Source organism: Gallinula chloropus (assembly GCF_964237585.1).
Source record: "Gallinula chloropus genome assembly, chromosome: 15".
Taxonomy (NCBI): Eukaryota; Metazoa; Chordata; class Aves; order Gruiformes; family Rallidae; genus Gallinula; species Gallinula chloropus.
Window position 1 is genome coordinate 4,072,032 of NC_140100.1, and position 18,448 is coordinate 4,090,479.

The 18,448-nt window shown below is 54.6% G+C and overlaps 3 protein-coding genes across 10 annotated transcripts; 2 read left to right on the forward strand and 1 right to left on the reverse strand.

Annotated features, from left to right (window-relative positions):
* Window positions 1-414: 414 nt before the first annotated feature.
* FAHD1 (fumarylacetoacetate hydrolase domain containing 1) lies at window positions 415-1,745 on the reverse strand. The gene has a single exon (XM_084270805.1). The coding sequence runs from the start codon at window positions 1,638-1,640 to the stop codon at window positions 969-971; it is 672 nt and encodes a 223-aa protein (XP_084126931.1). The 5' UTR covers window positions 1,641-1,745; the 3' UTR covers window positions 415-968.
* HAGH (hydroxyacylglutathione hydrolase) lies at window positions 1,007-13,492 on the forward strand. Of its 8 annotated transcripts, none has more exons than XM_084270799.1 (10): window positions 1,007-1,107; window positions 2,564-2,605; window positions 5,826-6,007; window positions 6,475-6,539; window positions 7,671-7,788; window positions 8,884-8,992; window positions 9,902-10,005; window positions 10,469-10,570; window positions 11,057-11,136; window positions 11,634-13,492. In XM_084270799.1, exons 3-10 carry the CDS (start codon window positions 5,903-5,905, stop codon window positions 11,731-11,733), a joined length of 783 nt encoding a protein of 260 aa, XP_084126925.1. In that variant the 5' UTR covers window positions 1,007-1,107; window positions 2,564-2,605; window positions 5,826-5,902; the 3' UTR covers window positions 11,734-13,492. The 8 variants fall into 8 exon arrangements, with proteins under 8 accessions (XP_084126925.1, XP_084126930.1, XP_084126927.1 ...); XM_084270801.1 differs by lacking the exon at window positions 1,007-1,107 and adding an exon at window positions 1,878-1,992; XM_084270802.1 differs by lacking the exon at window positions 1,007-1,107 and adding an exon at window positions 2,034-2,108.
* A 1,223-nt stretch (window positions 13,493-14,715) lies between these two features.
* Window positions 14,716-18,128, forward strand: HAGHL (hydroxyacylglutathione hydrolase like; the record flags this gene model as incomplete). Its single annotated transcript, XM_084270827.1, has 8 exons — window positions 14,716-14,820; window positions 15,884-15,948; window positions 16,049-16,166; window positions 16,681-16,789; window positions 16,923-17,026; window positions 17,190-17,291; window positions 17,377-17,456; window positions 17,797-18,128. The coding sequence occupies 8 exons, from the start codon at window positions 14,716-14,718 to the stop codon at window positions 17,960-17,962; spliced, it is 849 nt and encodes a 282-aa protein (XP_084126953.1). The 3' UTR covers window positions 17,963-18,128.
* Window positions 18,129-18,448: the final 320 nt, after the last annotated feature.

The window sequence follows — 18,448 nt, forward strand, 5'->3', positions numbered from 1 at the left end:
AAGAGAACTCGCTCTCACGCAAACTGGTAGAAAGTGTTAGATCAGTGTGAGTTTCGAAATGGGAAAAGCTACACAGCATGGCTTTTTACAGCTGGGAATATTTAAATACCCAACTTTGCACTGTGCTGTGTAGGAAATGGTAATTGCTGTAGTTAGGTATTATTTTTTTCTTTAAAAATATATTTAAATCAGTAAAAGTAAAGACAGTTTACTGGTGAGCTTTACCAATGAGCTGCTTCATTCTTGATCTTTTGTATTGTTTTACATTTAGAAGCATAATTAAAACTGGGTTTAGGGGAAAAAAAAAGGAATCTGCCAAGCATCTGGCACACTTCCTGCTTGGAGCAGGGGGAAAGCAGTCCTCATTTAATTTGTACCTTTTGAAAAATGCACGGAGGAATCATGAAACTAATCTAAAAAGCAAACATCTTTTTATTGTAGAATACCCCATGGAGCGAAATGCTTTCTTGAAGCTGTAATTCTTAACTTACTGTTACACATACATCTTTAATTTTACATAGCATGGGTGAGCATTAGCTCCTGCATCACTATTTTAATGGTCTGATTTATATATTTTTTTATTTTAAGGCAATACTTTGGCAAAGCTCAAAGCATCAGTAGAACAAAAGAGCACCCATAGTGACAGCCATCCCAGCTGTCCAGCACGCTGCCTTTCTCCATCGACAGTTCCGAGGTATGGTTTAGGTGTTGTTACCTGTCTGCCCAAACTGGGCTGGACTCCCAGTTCACAGCCTTAGAGGAGGCTGAAGCCTCCATGGAAACAGTGCTGTTCTAGTCAGATAGCTTTCGAGCTCATGATTTAACGTGTCTTTGATATGTGACAGTCCATCAGATGCTTGAGCCATGGAAGTGTTTAACATGCGGGACAGCTTGTGTGCCTCTTTGTTCACCAGATGTTCCAAAAAAATTCTCTTTCAACGCAGACGAGGTCCCAGCCCAGCTCCTGGTTAGGATCCACGTGTTTGCTGTGCCACCTTAAACCGCATGGAGAGGATGTCGCTTATGCCGGCCTCAATCTCATCATTGGCCTGCACAGACCCAACTCCTTTGGGAGACCCGGTCAGAAGCAAGTCCCCTTCTTCCAAGGTGAATATTTCACTGATGTAGCTGATCAGGTAAGGGATGGAGAAGATCATTGAGGAGGTCTCCCCCTCCTGCCTCAGCTTTCCGTTCACCTTGAGCCAGATCTTCAGCTTGTGAGGGTCTGGGATCTTCTCCTTGGGCACAAACTCACTGACTGGGCATGAGGACCCGAAGCCCTTGGCCAAGGTCCAGGGCAGACCCTTCTTTTTGCACTCCTCCTGTGTGTCCCTCGCAGTCATGTCCAAGCAGAGGACGTAGCCTCCCACGTGCTCCATGGCGGCCTCCTGGGACACAGCCTGGGCTCTCTTCCCGATCACCACCCCCAGCTCCACTTCGTGGTGCAGGTTGTTGCAGTAGTAGGGCCGGAGGATGGGTGAGCCTTCACGCAAGTAGGCCGAAGAAGGCTTGAGGAAGAAGAGGGGCTCCTGGGGCAGTGCGCTCCCCATCTCCTTGGCGTGCTCGGCATAGTTGCGCCCCACACAGACGATGTTCCGGCCCCATTCCCAAAAGCGGGACAGGGGCTTGGAGGAGGCCATGGCCGCCGTGGCTTTCCTTTACCGGAGACCGCGGGCGCCCTTGGGCCGTCCTTGCCGGGCCCGAAGACGCGCTGCCGCCGCCGCCACCGCCGCCTCTCCTCCGCCCCGCTCTCCTTCCTGCCCGCCCGTCTGCTCCTTGCCCGCCGCGGATTGCCCAGGGCAGCCGGCTGCCCCCCCGCCTCCTTACCCGGGTTAGCAAATCGCCCGGGCCGGGCGTGCCGAGAGCAGCGGGAAGGAAAGGAGGAGACCGGGCGGGCGCAGCGCCGCCCCCGCCGCACGCCGGGCCGGGGCCTGGCCCTGCCGGCCGCTGCTGCGCGCCTCCCCGGGGCCGGCCGCAGGGCGGGGAGCAAAGGTAACCGGGTCGGGCCTGGGCATCGGGCGGGGCGCGTTGCACCATGCTCGGCGGGGGCTGGCGGGGCCTCGGCACCGCCCTGGCGGCACTGGGAGCTGGGGCTCTGTTCCGAGCCGGTACGTGGGGCAGGAGGCGCGGCTCGCCCGGTGCCGGGGATACACCCGGGTAGGATCCGCGGGGCCGGGCAGCGCCGCCTCTGCGGCCGGGCCGGGGTGCGGGGGACAGGCCGCGTTCCTGAGCAGCGGGGCCGGGGGGCGGGGGAATCGCCCTTTGCAGCTAGGCTGGGATCCGTGCAGTGACCTCCTTGCAGCCGGTACCGGGGCGGAAGGGGCGTGCGATACCCTCCTTGCAGCTGGGACTGCACATGGGGTGTGTGTGTGTGTGGGGGGGGGATAGCGTGCCGTGCCCCTCCTGTACGGCCGGGACCTGCAGGGAGCTGGCGGCTGCAGGCACCCACCCAGCCGGCCGCGGGCGCCAGGGCTGGCGGTGGGGCTCAGCCCGACTGGCAGCGGGTCCCCCGGCAAGCTCGGAAGTCTGACGGTGGTTTTTCTCTTCTCGTTTCCCGGCTCAGGGGTACGCCGAGGTTTTTAAGCTGACTCACAGCCCCAAGTAGGTCAGTATCTGCTCAGCTGGAGCCTGTCTCTCTCTCTCGGTGGTTTTTCATTTCGATAACCCATCTGGGAGGCTCCTGTGGAGTTTCTGGGCTGCCAAAGCACTGGTTATTACTCAGGGCTTGGGGAACGAGGGCTGGCGCTTAAACTGAACGTGATGGGTGGCAGATTGCATTGGCAATGTAAGCAAAAACCAAAACTGTGTAAGCTCTGTGTTTAAATTTAAATGGCCTAAACTCTGAAAACACCTTCTTGAACTAGAGCTTGGGCTTCAGCCTCGCAGCGTTGCTGGCAAGTCTTGCCAGAGGCCTTTTGCATCAGTCCAGTTTTAAGACCATTTGAGTTAACTGTCAGGCTTGGAAACACTGATGCTATCTTGGGAACAAGTGTGTCAAAACAAGTATCAGCTCCTGAGTTCCCCAGGATGTAGGGTGGGTGCTGCACCTTTGGCACAGGCCTTGCTACACCAGTGGGTGTGTGTGTGTCTCTTGTCTGTGCCGACAGGACCCGGCTGTAACATTGGCAGCGTGTGCTGGGTGGGCAAATCAACTGTTCCCACCTTCCTTGGTGGTGTCATGTGGAGCCACAAACTGGCTGGGTATCCAAAAATACCTGCATTCACAGTGTGTAAAAAGTGAATGCAGTGTTTCTTCTTGTGAGGCAGCGCAAGGGTGTTCACCTGGGTATGTGCATGCAGTCCCTTTTGAGTGGCAGCTACGCTTGAAATAGGAATTTCCCCCTCTTTTCTGTAATAAAATGCCGTGGAGAAACTGTATAAAGCACCCTTTTTTCTGAAGGAAACCCACTGTTCAGCTGTGCTGCTGCCTGCTTGCTTTTCAGTCTCCAGCACGTATGCCTTATGTAATAACGTTAATACTCATCTGCAAACTCTTGTCTGCCCAAGCAGCACTAACAAACCGTTCCAGGAAGCTGAAGTGTGTGATTCCAAGCCTGCTGCTGATCTCCTCTCCCCACGCACGGAGTAAGGAGGGGCATGTTACAGAACTGGGTGCAGATTGAAGTCATTGGGCATTCATTTTGGAGCAGACCTGCCTGCGTTACAGCTATCCTGGAAGGTGTTGTGTTAGTGCTGGGCCAGGCCAGGGGTTGCACATCACTTAGGGAGCTTCCTAGAGCAGAAGGGGGTCTGAGATGCCCCTCCTTGTAGGAGCAGCGCTGGGCGTGCGTGAGAGTACTTCTGGGCTGCTCACCCAGCGGGCAGGCTGGAAGGGTGCAACTTAGCAGCAGATGGGAATTCAGAGTGAGTTTCATGCTGTGTGGATGCCTTCTCCTTCCTTTGTTTAAATTACATTTCAGAAAACGCTTCCTTGTGTGGTGTAGCTTGTTTGTTTGTTTTGTGAGAATTGTCAATTCAACATGCAAAGAGACTTGGGGATCATGGCCAAGGTTAGAAATGGTTCATAGGAAGAAAGCATGTGAGTAATTCCTTTGACTTGAAGTTAAGGTTGTGTTTTCTTTTGGTCTTGTTGTTTTGGGTTGTTTTCCCCCAGTTAGTGTCTAGCATGCAAACATACATGCAGTGTACCAACAGCATCCAGAAAAAGTCTGTTTCATGTTAGGGAGCAGTAGAAGAGCAATTGTTGGTTTTTCTTCCCCCCTCTGTTTTCTTTCAATAGTAACAGGGTTTATGTGTGTGTTTGTGTGTGTGTTTGTGGAGTTTCTGTGTTTTGTTTTGGGTTGGGTTTTTTTGTTGTTGTTGAAAGAACTCTTCCAGAGGAACCCTCAGCAGGTATGGATGCTTTTCTTAATACTGCCTGTGTTTGCTCTCAAATACCCAGTGCATGCCTACCCTGTTGTGCCTTGGGGACTTCTTTGCAGCACTGTGTTTAATTTTATTACCACTTCCCCTCCTTCCCTTACAAGTGAGATGGTAGAGGTAGAAGGGGAAAAAAATCTGGCCCAGAGAGTTGTGCCAAAAGGGCCTCACAGCTCCTGCTGCCCCTGGGTCTGCGTTTGCAGCAGTAGCTGTGTGTCCCAGTCAGAACTTGGACATTGGCCTTGTTGATCCCGTTGGTCTGTGGAGTTCCAGGAGTCTGTGTTGGCTGCAGCCAGTCTGTGGGGCCTCTTCCCTCCAAAGCTGGCTCTTATCAGGAGTAAGCAGGACTGACTTGTTTTGGGAGAGTGGGGCAGATTGATTAAGAGCATGGTGACCCCTCCCTTTGGCACTGGTGGAGGTGACTAAGCATGGAGCATCAGGAGCCTTAGGGCTGGAGTCAGCGGTGCAAAATGAAACAGCAGCTGAGCCAACACAGCTTAGACCCATGTAGTCACCTTGGGTGGTGTGTGAGGGCCTTGAGAGTTAAGACAACTGATTTCTGACTTGCAGAGACTGATGTCTCTTTCCCTGCATATATACGATCTCAGGCCTGAATGAGAGGGCCCCAGCAATGGAAGACCTTATCCTCTTTGTTTCCCCTTCCCTTTTTTGAATGGCAGAGCCTCTTAGGGCTTGGTTGTTTCTTTAAGAACTGTGAGTTGAACAATGGACCCGATGTTGTTTGCATCTGGAATGAGATTTTTGCTTCTTGGATCGGATTAAACATTTAACCAAAAGCAAACAGGGAAGCACTGCTGTTGCACCAAGGTAGCTCATGAGCAAGAATCCTGCCTGCAGTGTGTGCTTGGTACCTGGCCAGGTGGGGAGCCTTCCTTCCATGCAGAGAGCCTGTCTTCTCTCCATGCACTGTGCAGGATGTGATTTCCCTGAGTAACAAACCAGATGTTTCTGTTGCAGCAGTGTGTGTGTGTGTTTTGGTATTTCTCCTTTTAAAACTTTTTTTCTCCTTTTTTTTTGTCTTTTGGCTGTCACATGGCTTTTTGGGCTTTTTTGCAAAGTCACTGTCCCAGAGTGACCTTTGCCCAGCTGTTCCCTCTGTTCTGCTTTCCTGCCCCTTGAACTCTTCTCTCCAGTTGAGGTACTGTGCTTTCCCTGCATGAGCACATCTCTGGGATCAAGGTGTCCCTTCCCTCTGCAGTGCAGCTGTAGGGCACCAAGAGCCTTTCACACTGTGGAAGGTCACACAGCCAGGCACTAAGGCTTCATCCCATGGTGGCCTCTCTCCCCTTCCTCTGAAGGAGGCAGGTTGTGCTGTCTGTACCCTTCCTTCTCCGTGGATGTGGGCTGGGGTGACCTGCTGTGCTCTGTCCCACTCGTTCCCCTCCCTAGACTAACCTGATGTTTGATTGTTTTGGGGTCCCCAGGTCCAGCACAGCTACGAACAGTCTTTCTGCACACAGAACACGAGCAGAGGGAGTCAAAGACAGTCACACAAGCCGACATGAAGGTGGAATTACTCCCAGCCCTCACAGACAACTACATGTACCTCCTCATTGATGAGGAAACGAAGGAGGCTGCGATAGTGGATCCTGTGCAGCCCCAGAAGGTAAAGCTGTCTGTGCTGTCCTTGTGAGCAGGGAGCAGGGCCAGGGAGATCCTTCCAGGTTGCCACATCCACAGGAGAATTGGTGACATGCTGACTCAGGCGTGGGGGAAAGGCAGGAAATACTGGCTGTGCACAGGTACAGACAGGGCTTCACAGGCAGTCTGTGTCTGGGCTCAGGCAGCTTGTCCTGACTTCAAAGGTTATTGACCTGATTTTAGTTTTCTTCCTTAGTTTGATGTAGTGTGAAAAAGAGGAAATGGGACTGAGGACTTAGTTGGGGATAGCTGGATCAGAGACCTTGTGTCCTGCTCTGTACCCGCAGCTGGGAGTGGGATGAGCTGTCTGCAGAGTTGCTGGTGTGGCAGTCTTAAACCTTGGAGCAGTTAGGCCCAGGTGATGCCAGGTACCAGGTGTGCTCTTTGGTCATTTCATGAGTTTAATGCTCTTGCTGTGCCCTGTGCCTGCAGGTATTGGATGCAGTCAAAAAACACGGTGTGAAGCTGACCACTGTCCTGACCACACATCATCACTGGTAACTCTCTGCTGTAGTAGGACCCCTCTGCATAAACACGAGCAGTCAAGAATCACTGCTCTTCTGGGTGAAGTTGGTCTTCTCTAAGCAGATAATCTTTCTGTATTCCAACCCTTCCTGTCCCATGTTGTGTGCCAGAAAGGATGGTTGTGGTCTAGCCATAGCTGGCAGTTGAGCACCATGTGGCCACTCACTTGCTTCTTCCCCACACCAGGGCAGGGGAGGGGGTGGAAGAAAGAATGGGAAGACAAAGGCAGACCTTGTGGAGTGGGATAAGGATAGTTTACTGGGGCAGCAAAGGGTTTATAACAGAATATACAAAACTAGTGATGCACAATGCAGTTTCTCACTGAACCACACAGCTCGGGCCATACAGCTCAGAGCTGCCCCAAAGCTAGACACTCCCCAAGCTGTGCATCCTGGAGCCACGTGCCACTCCCCCACTAGCCCTCTTTATGCTGAGCATGACATCATGGTTTGGAATATCCCCTTTGGTTAGTTTGGGTCACCTGTCCTGGCTGTGTCCTCTCCCAGCTTCCTGGGTGCCTCCCACCTTCTTATTGGCAGGGCAGGATGAGAAGTTGAAATGTCCTTCACTGCTTGGCAGCAGCTGAAAACATCAGACATTGTTCTCATCCTAACTCCCAAACACAGGCACTGCAGCAGCTACTGGGAAGAAAATTAACCCTATACTAGCTGAAACTGGGACAGTCATAGTGGAGCCACCTCTATGGCTGGTGAGCCAGCCCTAGACCAGCCCTGAAAATGAATGCTGAGCTGTTTGGACTTGTCTGTGCCTGGTCCAGGGTGTCTTGTGGGACACTGACTTACACGTATCCCAGTTATCCCTGTCTCTTCCTGTCCTTAGTTACTGGAGGTTGACTGTGAGCCCCTAGGGATGGTGTTTCCCAACTAGATATGAACTTGCTGAGGATTGTTCCCCCTCTCACTGCCCTAGGTACTAGAGAAATTACCTCCACTCATGTTGATGTGGCATATCCTTCAACATGAGGACAGTGTTAGATACTGGGAGATACTTGATCAGAAATGGTCATGTGGAGGCTACCATTGTGGTATGTTATGATAGATTTGTCTTCATCCCTGCCCAAATCTGTTTTTCTGACTTTCCAGGGACCATGCTGGAGGAAATGAGAAGCTTGTGAAAATGGAGACGGGGTTGCGAGTGTATGGGGGAGACAGCAGAGTCGGGGCACTGACACAGAAAGTGTCTCACCTTACGTCGCTCAAGGTAAAGGAGTGAGCTGCAGGAGGCAGTTGGGGTCATCTCCTGTGTGTGGCACAGCTTTAGAGCTGGACTGGGGTGGTCCAACTTGAGTTACTATTGTGGTCACAGCTCTTTTACCTTTGCACATCTTGTGGCTGTAGTTGATGGTTTAAGTGCAGCGTTTGTCCTTTTTTAGCCCTGCCAACCATAACCCCTCTGTCTTGTTTTGGCTGATGATAGTTCATTGGTGAGAATGTTGGCATGGCTCAGACACCTGCAGTGCCTGGGACATGCTGGGTGTCCATGTGCTCCTTGACAGCTACCTTAACTGGGGTGGGTAGAGCCCAAGTGTGAAAGGACAGGGGTTGTGCTCTGCTTAGAGCCTAGTTAGCACCGAACAAATGCAAGTGGTCCTCTCTGAGCAAAGGCTGGAATACAGGGTGAAGAGAAAGTGGGCCAGCAGTGCTAGCTGCCAGCATTGCTTTTCCAGAGCTAAAGCAGCAGACCTTGTTGGAAGCTAGCTGTTTGTTTACAGATGAGCTGGCAGATGACACAGACTGCTGTGAAACGTGCAGGCTGGCATGAGCCTTACTGCTAGTCTTGCAGTGCACCTTTGGGGGAGTGCAGCAGCAGCCAAAAAGGGAGCAGAGAAATACATGGGAAGGTGTGCAAATTAGGGCTGTGGGGGGGGACATCCCCTTGGCTTCGTGAATGTGTTTAATCCCTCCCTTTTTATGAGTGTCATCCACTTCTTCCCTTCGGCTTCATTTTTGTTTGGAGCTTTTTACACTTGATTAACTTTGTTTAGGATTTTGCGTTGCTCTGGATCTGTCTGCTCTTGCTGCCAACCAGGCACTGAGTCACTCTGCATGTAAATGAAAGAATCTGGCAGCTCTCTTTTGTCACAACACCTGCTAGGAGGAAACAGCTCCCTTCCAAGTCCCTGCCATAAAACTCTCTTGCTGGACTCTCCCAGGAGCAGAGCTGATGTTTACTGGCCAGCTATGTGAGAATTTCCCTGTAGGACCACTAGACTGTTGTAACAGTTGCAATTCTTTGCTAACCATACCAATGCTAGCAAACGGTAGCTTAAGCTCTAGTCTTCTGCCTTCTTCTCAGGTGGGATCTCTTAATGTGAAATGCCTCTGTACGCCGTGTCACACTTCTGGACACATCTGTTATTATGTGACTAAGCCAAATAGCTCCGAGCCACCTGCTGTTTTTACAGGTGAGGAGTTGGGAGGTTACATTGCCGGCAGTCTGTGTTGCAAAGAAGTGAGCTACCCCTCTGCCTGTGTGCTCCTGACTCTGGATGTGCCTTCATCCCTTACTGCCAGCACAGCTCATTAGCTTCTGCATCTTGCCCCTCCCCTACCAAGAGCTACCCAGTAGTAATTGTACACAAAGCTGGTGAAACCCCTCTGGGTTTGTAAACCATTGCTGGACACCCTGCAAGCAACATCAAGAGCGACCCCTGGATGAGTCCTACATCTAGCATTTTCTTCCTTGAAACAAGAGCTGTTATTTTACTGTCTCAAGCCAAACAGCAGCTTGGTTCTAAAAGCTGTTGCTCTTCCATAATACGTGTACTCATGGCTGTAACAAAACAGAGAAGACAAAGTAGGGGAGTAAGAGAGGGCCGGTGCTCCATCTCTGGTAACCAGGTTCTGGATCCTGTTTTGGAGAGTAGTAGCATTCCCCCTTTCCTGAGACTGTGCCCAGTCTCCCCAGACTGACATGTCATCCCTCTCTCCTGACGGGTGTTCTCCAGACCCTGCACCAGCTGCTGCATGGAAGAAGTAATGGCTTAAGCAAGATTTTAGGGAGCACCGAGGAGAAAATGTGGAGGTGACTCCTCTCTGTCCAACTTCCTAGCAAAGTGTTTCTTGTCTGCTCTAGAAAGGATGAGAGGGGACAGCAGGCTGCCCACAGGTCAGGAAGTGCTGGCAGGGTTTGGCTGGCAACGCTGTGGGGTTTCCTGCTATAGGAGCTCTTTGCTGCTTGGATTTATGTAGCCTGGCTCTCCCCATGCTTTCTGCTGCACCGGAGCGAGGACAGCAATGGCAAGACTGAGCCCTTTGGGGACCATGTGAAGAGCCTTGTCTGATCCTGATGCCATGTCCTGCCTCCCTTGCAGGTGACACGCTGTTTGTGGCTGGCTGTGGGAAATTCTTTGAGGGAACCCCAGAGGAAATGTACAGAGCGCTGATTGAGATTTTGGGCAGCTTGGACCCCAGAACGGTAGGAACCTTTCCTTGTGTGTGTAGTAAGTTAACTGTCCAGAAACTATCGCAGACATCAGAGAAACTGGCTTCCTAATAATACTGTTTTCCACAGAGAATTTCTCATGTGTGGAAGGAATAAGTGCTTACATCAGGAATTGTCTTTGGCACTGAATAGCTGGAGTCCTCTGGGAAGGAAATAACCCTACCCCAAATATGTTTGTGCTTAGTGGGGAAGGAATAGAGGCTGCTCGTTAAAGGGCAGTGAGGTTGATGTGCAGGCTCTTTCATCAGGCTTGCCATTAAATCTGCAGGTAGCACTGGCTGATAACTCCTGGCACTTCTCCTCTGCATGTCTCCAGTGGACAGTGTCATGTGTCCTGGGGGGTTGACACTCTTGTTCCTGCTGTACCATAACATTGATGATGGTACCTGGCACTCCACTTTGGTTACCTGGTGTCACTCTTCCTTCCTCTCCCTAGAGAGTTTACTGTGGTCACGAATACACCATCAACAATCTCAAGTTTGCTCGTCATGTTGAACCCAATAATGTCACTATCCAGGAAAAGCTTGCTTGGGCCAAGGTAAGTTGGTTCTTTTCCTTTCCCTAGGCTTGGTGTTTTCATGAAGGCAGAGCCTCTCTGAGGAGGTGGGGGAGACAGTGTTGGGGAGAAAGAGCATCCGAGAGAAGGGAGTTAAGATCCAGGAACTGCAGTGTGTTGTGTGTACAGGGGAGTGATGGTTGGGGAGCAGGGCTTGTGTGCAGCCCAGAGAAGACATGTTGCTGTCTGGTGGAGATGTGACCCTCCCATGAAACTTCTTTCAAGGCCCCTCCCAACCCCTAACATAATGTGATAATCCCAGGCTGATGTCCCTGTCTGTCTGAGAGGGTTGGCTCTGTGTACCTCGGTGCTTGTCTGGCTGGCTGTGTGCATGGTCCTGGGAAGGGCCTGGCCTGAGAAGCAGCACAGGCACTTAGGTGCAGCACCAGCCCTGTGTGGTTAATATACAAGACTTTTCTTGTTCACCACAACATTCTTCATTAAGCAGAAATCTCTCTCTTGTTGCAGGCCAAGTATGACAGTGGTGAGCCAACCATACCCTCCACCATTGCAGAAGAGTTTACATACAACCCCTTCATGCGAGTGAGGTATGAAGGAGATGTGTGTGTGGGAATGGTCCTTGTGTTTGGAGGGGGGATGTGGGGAGAAGGGGGTCTCCAAAGACAGAGCTGTTAAGTGGGAATTGCTCTCCTGCCTCTAATACTCCTGTTCTGATGCCCTTAAGACCCTCCTGTACTCGCTATCCCAGCAGAAGCTTGCTGCAGTGAAATGTGAAGGGTGAAGTCCCTGGCTCAGAAGACAGAACGAGCTGCACCGTGTAATCACATTCCTTTGTCAAGCAGAGTTTGGCACATGGGTGCAGCAAAAGATGCTGTGCAAGGCCCAAGAGTGTTTGCAATTTCCTCTTGCCGATGGCCCTGCAGACCAAGGGAGCTGATAAGCCTGAGCCAAAGCCCCGAGTCTTTGATCTTTTAAGTGCAACGTTTCTCCTTGATGCAGACGAAACATGATAGTACTGACTTCATGTGTGAGATTCGTATCTTGCAGTCTTTGATTTGCTGTCCCCTGTGTTCCCTGCTGGCAGGGAGAAGACGGTTCAGCAGCACGCTGGGGAGACTGACCCCATCCGAACAATGGGGGCCATCAGAAAAGAGAAGGATAACTTCCGAGTCCCGAAGGACTGAGCACTCTGCCTGGATCACTTTATGTCAGTTTAAGTGTAATTTAGACTATTCAGATGTTCTAGGAGTTGACCCTTCTGTTGTGGTTAAGACAGTCGTATTTAGGTTTTTATTTTGTTTTAACTAAGGTTAAAAAATGCACTTTGCCCTTACTGAGATGTTCTACAGCATATTTATATTATGATGAAGAATATTTATCCTTCTGTTGCTGGCTCTCAAGCTGCCACATCACCTGCAGATCATTTACGGTGTTGGTACGTGGCTGGGTCTTGGGATGTGGAAGGGCCAAACCTTGAGGTCTAGGGAAAAGCTCCTGTTATTTTTGTAGGAGCCTGCTGCAGGTGGGGATGTCTTAATCTAAAGCAGAGACAAAATGCAGTAACGATGTGGCCAGGAACTTTCTTCCATGATGCTACTTAAATGAACTGCTGAGTTAGTTGCTTCTTCCTCCACTGCAGCGAGTTCTGGGTGACAGAGCTGCTCTGCCACCAATTCAGGGCTGGGTTTGTGAAATGCACAGGGTGGTCTGGCTCTGGGAAAGGCACATGGGAGGAACATCCAGTGTCTCTCTTCCCCCTGACATTCCCTCTCCTGGACTTGCAGTAACTTCTCCAGGCAGCATGCTGGCTTGGACATTGCACTGTTGCTTATGCGCTTTGTTCTTAACTTCAGCCCGTTTGCATGAACCTGCTTACTGCTCTGAAGTGTGATCTGTATGCTACCTGTGTTAGTACCACACACACCAAGAAGGATTTGCTGGCTCAAAGTCCTGAGAAGAGCTTACCTAGTGACTCACTGCATGTCTGACAGTGGAGCCATGATGAGATTCCTCCAGTAGACGCTGTGTGCTGCTGGGATCGATTGCCTGCCCTGCAGCCTCTGCCTGTCCAGCCTCTGTGTTACAACCAGGTGACATTACAAATGGTGAGGTGTCCACATATTCCAAGATTAAACAGGGCTCAGGTCTGAGACCCCCAGAGAAACCACGTTAGTGTGGCATGCTGCTTTTTCTTGGTTGGTCCATGGGGCTTACAAGCCATCTCTGTTCTTGGATTGTGTGACCCCAGTCTGCAGTCAGCTTGAAAACTGCAGGGAGGGAGCTTCCCCCCAGGCTGTTTTATCTGACATGGAATAGTGTGTTGAAGTGGATGAATAGGCTAAACTTTGGGGAACAGTAAATCCAGATGTTCAGTGAGTGGGCCACCCCCCTCTTGCTCTTCTGACCCTCCAGCTCAGTGTCTTTAAACGAGAGAGGTGAGTGAAGCGTGGTAGGACCCAACCTTGTGGGCTTGGCAACTGCATCTTTAATGCACTTTCTTTATATTTTCTTCCGTGTTTCTCAGTTTCAGCTGCATACTGCAGATCTGCTCAAGGACAGGAGATTTTCAGACAGATTTTTGGCAGCTGAAATTAACAAAAGATTCGAATTATTTTGGTTCCAGTTTCTCCCCCTCTGCCCAGCACACTTTGCTGAGCCAATGCCACGATGGAGCCCACAACCACCCGGCTGTCTCTGCTGTAACCTTGGTCTGCTGTTCTACCAGGCGTGCTGAGGGGCAGTGTGTGAGTGGGGTTTGGTGTAGAGCCAGTTCTTTGTTTGCTTTAAAAAAAAAAAAAAAGAGGTAAATTTTATGTTGTTCAGAAAGAAAAGTGGTACCTGAACCTTACTGCCTCCTTAACCTGAATGCTGTGCTGCTACAGGGAGCGTGACTGTACTGATGGCTGTTTGACAATGAGCAAATAAATAACAGCTGTAAATGGAGCAGTGCTGGGGCAGTCTGGAAGAAGGGGATTTCTTTATCTCACAATTTTATTTGTTTGTTTATTTCGTGCTAGCAGTTGAAGTCAACCAGCCGGAAGCCCCTTTCCTTCTAGTCCTGGTGGGGGGGCGGGGGGTGTTTTGGGACCCTCTGGGGCTTTATTTTCTTTTTGAAAGAATGGAGCCTGTTTACTGTCGTGAGCACAGCTCCCTCCTTCACAAGTGGCATTCGGGGACCAGGCTCAGCCCTGCACCGGGCCTTGTGCCTGGCCAGGAAAGGAGCCAGGGCACGGCGCTGCACCCGCCTGCCCCACGCCTTGGGTGCTTTTTGGGCCTGAGGGGTGCAGAGGCTGTCCCTGGAGCCAGGGCTGGGTCCTGCAGGACCTCCTCCGTGTGCCTGGGCTCGGCTGGGCCAGCTCCAGTCACCGATGTTCCCAGCGCCTGGGGAGACCTGGAGCCCCCTCCCCGCCCTCCCTTCCCCTGGGCTGTGAGAGCCTTTGCCCCTCAGTTTAGCCAGGGGGGTGGGGTGAGAAGAGGGGGGGCTTTGCAGGCCGGACTACTTCAGCAAGCAGCACTTGCAGTGAGAGGCCGGGCTCCAGTTTCGGGCTCCCGGGGGGCACAGCGCGTACCCCAGCCTTCCTCCTGGCCAGGCTCCCCTGCGCCCTCAGCCTCGCCAGCCCCGGGGCCTGCCGGGTGCCCGGCCGAGTCCTGGTGCCCGCAAGTGGGGGGGTGTGGGGGCCCCGTGTGAAGTAACGCGGCGTGTTTCGTGTTTCATCCCGGGTGTCTGTGTGTGTGTGTGTGTGTGTGTGTGTGTGTGTGTGTGTCCGGCAGCTGCGGGGCCGCATTGCGCCGCGGGAGGGGGAGGGAAGGAGGGAAGCCCCCGCGCCCCGCACTGGCGGCCGTGCGGGATGTCACTCCGCCCCACGCAGCGAGATCCGCCCCGCACTGCACCGGCGGGGGCGGGACGCGCCCGCCCGCTGCGGGGAGGGGCCGCGCCGGGGCTCCGGGCGGTGCCGCCCGCAGGTAGCGGCAGCGTCACGCGCGGGCCCCGAGGAGGGGAGGGGGAACCCGCACAGTCCCGCGTGTCCTCGCCCCGCGGCTGCCAGAAGTCGGGGCCACCCCGCCACCCCCCCCCACCCCCCGGTCGGCTGTGTAGGGCTGGCGCCGCCTCCCTGTTTTGTTGCGTGGGGCCGGCCCCCGCTGTGTCCCGCGGCCGGTGCGGGACCATGAAGGTGAAGGTGATTTCTGTCCTGGAGGACAACTACATGTACCTGGTCATCGAGGAGAACACCCGGGACGCCGTTGCGGTGGACGCTGCCGTCCCCAAAAGGGTGAGAGGCACTTCGCACCCCCCCCCCCCCGCCCCCTCCTCCCACAGCCCCACCACATCCCGGGGGGGTCCCACTCGGGGCCGCGCCGCGGTGGTGACCCCACGCGGGGTTGGTGTGTGGGGTCTTTGTGCACATCAGGCTGCATCCGTGTGTGCAAGGAGCATCCCACCGGCGGGGCTGGCCCCTGTTCAGCCCCACGGAGTGCGTGTGCGTGTTCTAGATCACTCTCCCACCCGCCCTGGGCTGAGGGGTGTGTGTGTGTCTGTGTGTGTGTGTTCCATGTGGCCTTAACTCTGCCCATCCCAGTGCCCCGGCTGGAAGCAAGCACGAACAACCTGGAGTTTGGCTTTGGAAGCCGTGTCTCCTGCGTGAAGTCCCGTTTTCCAGGAGCCAGCCTGTGGCCGCGCTGCTGGGGGTGCAGGGAAGGCAGTGCCGGGGTCTCCCCTCACCGCCGCGGTCCCCTCGCCCAGTGCCCCCTTGTGCCACCTCCAGCTGCTGCAAACTGTCGCGGGTTTTAAGCGTTTGTTGTGACTCGGACGTTTCCTTCCTCTTCGAGGAACGTAATCAGGAGCAGCCAGCAGGCTTGTTAGAGGCGAGGGGTGGAAGTTGGGAGTTGGCATTACAAGTCTCCTGGCAGCTGAGCCGCGGCGCTGGCAGCGCTGGACGTGGCCCTTGCTGCAGCGGAGAAGCTGGGACAGGTTACACGGCGCCTGTGTCCCTGCCGCGGCGGTGACCCCACGCGTGGCCGCGCTGGGAAAGCACCGGCCATGAAACGCTGCCATCCCCATGGGAGCGGCGTCTCCGGGTCTGCCTGATCCCCTCTGCAGGGCAGGGTGAGGCGTGGGGACCCGAGTGTCCTCCCCACCCTCCTCAGTGGTTGTTTTTGACTGTTTGTTCCACGGAGCGGTGCCGAACGGGACAGATCCTGCCTTGGTTCCGGGGGGCACCGCTGGTGCTGGCTGTTTGTGGCTGCACTGTGCAGCTGTAGCACCAGTGGCACGTGTGTCACATCCCCCCCCCCTGCCCTGTGTGCTCACTTCCCTCTGCTCTGGGCCTGTTTCAGTTGCTGGAAATCGTCAGGAAGGAGGAGGTGGTGCTCAGAGCGGTGCTCACCACCCACCACCACTGGTAAGCGCCGCTGGTGCAAGGGGAGGCCAGGGGTGGCTGTACCCCGTGCAGGACTGGTGCCCATTCCCTCCTGTGCCCATTCCCTCCTCTGCTGGTGCAGGGACCATGCGAGGGGCAACGAGGAGCTGGCCAGGCTCTGCCCCGGCCTGCGGGTGTACGGCGCTGATGAGCGGATCGGGGCCCTGACGCACAAGGTGACCCACGACCAGGAGCTGACTGTGAGTGGCTGTAGGATCATGGGGCTGCTCTGGGGCTCAGCCCCTGGGTGTAGATCCTGCCCGTGGGGTGGCTGTGGCTGGTGGGGAGCTGGGCTGGTGGGCAGTGGAGCTGGGCGATGGTGCGGTCCCCAGCTATGCGGCACTGTGCCAGGAGCTGGGCTGGCACCTACCTGGGGTTGTGCTCGGGCTACAGATGCCCTGGGGCAGCTGCAGGTGTGGAAACGTGGGTTTGGGGCTGGGATGGAGCGCTGGACTGGAGGGGAGTCCAGTTCCGTTCTCACCCTGTTGGAATGCACTGGGAGACCCAACCCTCTTTTGAGGGTCCTGCTGTTAAACACCATCGGACCAGACACGGGCAACCTGGGACTTACCCAAACCACCATCCCTTGGCATGTCTGTGACCCACCAAGCCCCGGGCAGGCGATGCTGTGGGGCTTCGGAGGTCTGGGGGTGTCTGGCTGCCCCTCAGGATCAGGGTGACCTCAGCAGGGTCCTGACCACTCTGTCCCCACAGTTCGGGGCCATCCGGGTGAGGTGCCTCTTCACCCCCTGCCACACCTCGGGCCACATGTGCTACTTCATGTGGGAGGACGGCTCCCCGGACGCACCAGCTCTCTTCTCAGGTATCCTCCCTGCCTGTCCCCCCCCTGCTTGGTGCTTGTGAGGGGAATCTGGTGCATGTGGGCTCCCACCCAGCACCCTGTCCCTGGGAGTGGGGCCAGGGTCCCCTTTGTGCCGAGACCCCTTTCCCCACAGGTGACACCCTGTTCGTGGGAGGCTGTGGGAAGTTCTTCGAGGGCACAGCAGAGCAGATGTACACCAACCTCACCCAAATCCTGGGGACTTTGCCAAAGGAGACGGTGAGTGCGCTGCATCTCAGCCCCAGCCTGGGGAGAGACCCCCAAACCAGGAGGGGGCTTGTGACTGGCAGTGCCCATCCCTGGGGCTGCAGCGGGACCAGGATGGGTCGGACCCAGCACTGGGAGTGTGTGTGACACTGGATGCTTCCCACTGGTGTTGCAGAAGGTGTTCTGTGGCCATGAGTGCACTGTCCGAAACCTCAAGTTTGCCCTGAAAGTGGAACCGGAGAACGAAGTAGTGAAGAAGAAACTTGTGTGGGCCAAAGTAAGTGGCTGTGCCCTGCTGGGGTGGGGATGGGGGTGGGCGTTGGGTGTCAGCAGGTTTTTGGACATCTCTGGTTCCTCGGCAGCAGCGGGATGATGAGGACTTGCCCACGGTGCCCTCCACGCTGCAGGAGGAGTTCCTCTACAACCCCTTCCTGCGGGTCACGTAAGCAGCACTGGTACCTTGGGGGTGCAAAGGGCCCCACTGTGGGTCAATCCTGAACCGAGTTGGGGTGGGTGGGGTGGGCCCCAGCTGATCAGTCCCATCCCCAAACCCAGCTTCCCTGGCTTTGCTAACCAGTGGGAAATCCCATCCCTGAGGGAGGGCAGCACCTGGATGTGGGGTGTTGCCCTGCCCAGCACAGGGTACCCACAGACAAGCTCCATGTGCCCCCAGCAGGATGTCACTCTCCCATTGTCTGTCCCGGAGTGCATTGGGGTCCCAGCAGGGAGGGGGGGTCCCCATCCCATCCTTCCCCATCACAGCAGAGCCGGTCTGCTTGCAGGGAGGAGGCCTTGCAGAAATTCACGGGGAAGACAGACCCGGTGGAGGTGCTAAGGACCCTCCGCACCGAGAAGGATAACTTCAAGAAGCCCAAGGAGCGGCCCCATCCCCAGGCCATGCTCGCGTTTGACTGGGGGCTTTTCAGCCCATTCCTCCAGAAGAAGTGAGCAGCCATGGTGGTGGCTCCCAAAACACAGCGTCCCTGTTGCGGTGGGGGCTTCCTTCTGGGCTGCATCCAGCCAGCTCTGACTTGTTCCCGTAGGACTCAGAAGTTGGGAAGTGGTTTGTGTCTTTAACCTGCTTGTTTTGAGGCTGCTCTGCTTCACTCCCTCCAGTGCCTGTGCTTGGCTCCCCTGGCCCGTGGGAGCTTTGCCAAGCACCCTTTCCCTGGGGGAAGGGAGCCTGTGGGTGCCTTTGGTGAGCTCAGGCAGCAGTTACCCCCCCAGGCTGCTGCTGGCTGGGAGGTGTTTTGGGGGTGAGGATGCCTGTGCTCGCCGTGTTTGGGTTGGCAGGTGTGGGAGCTGCCCCCTGTCCTGCGGGACACAGGGGAGAGTATGGAAAAGGTGAGGATGCCCAGGGGGACCACAGTGCTGTACCCCACAGACCAGCTGGCACCTGTTGGGGCTGTAAGGAAGGTTCCTGCCAGACCTGGG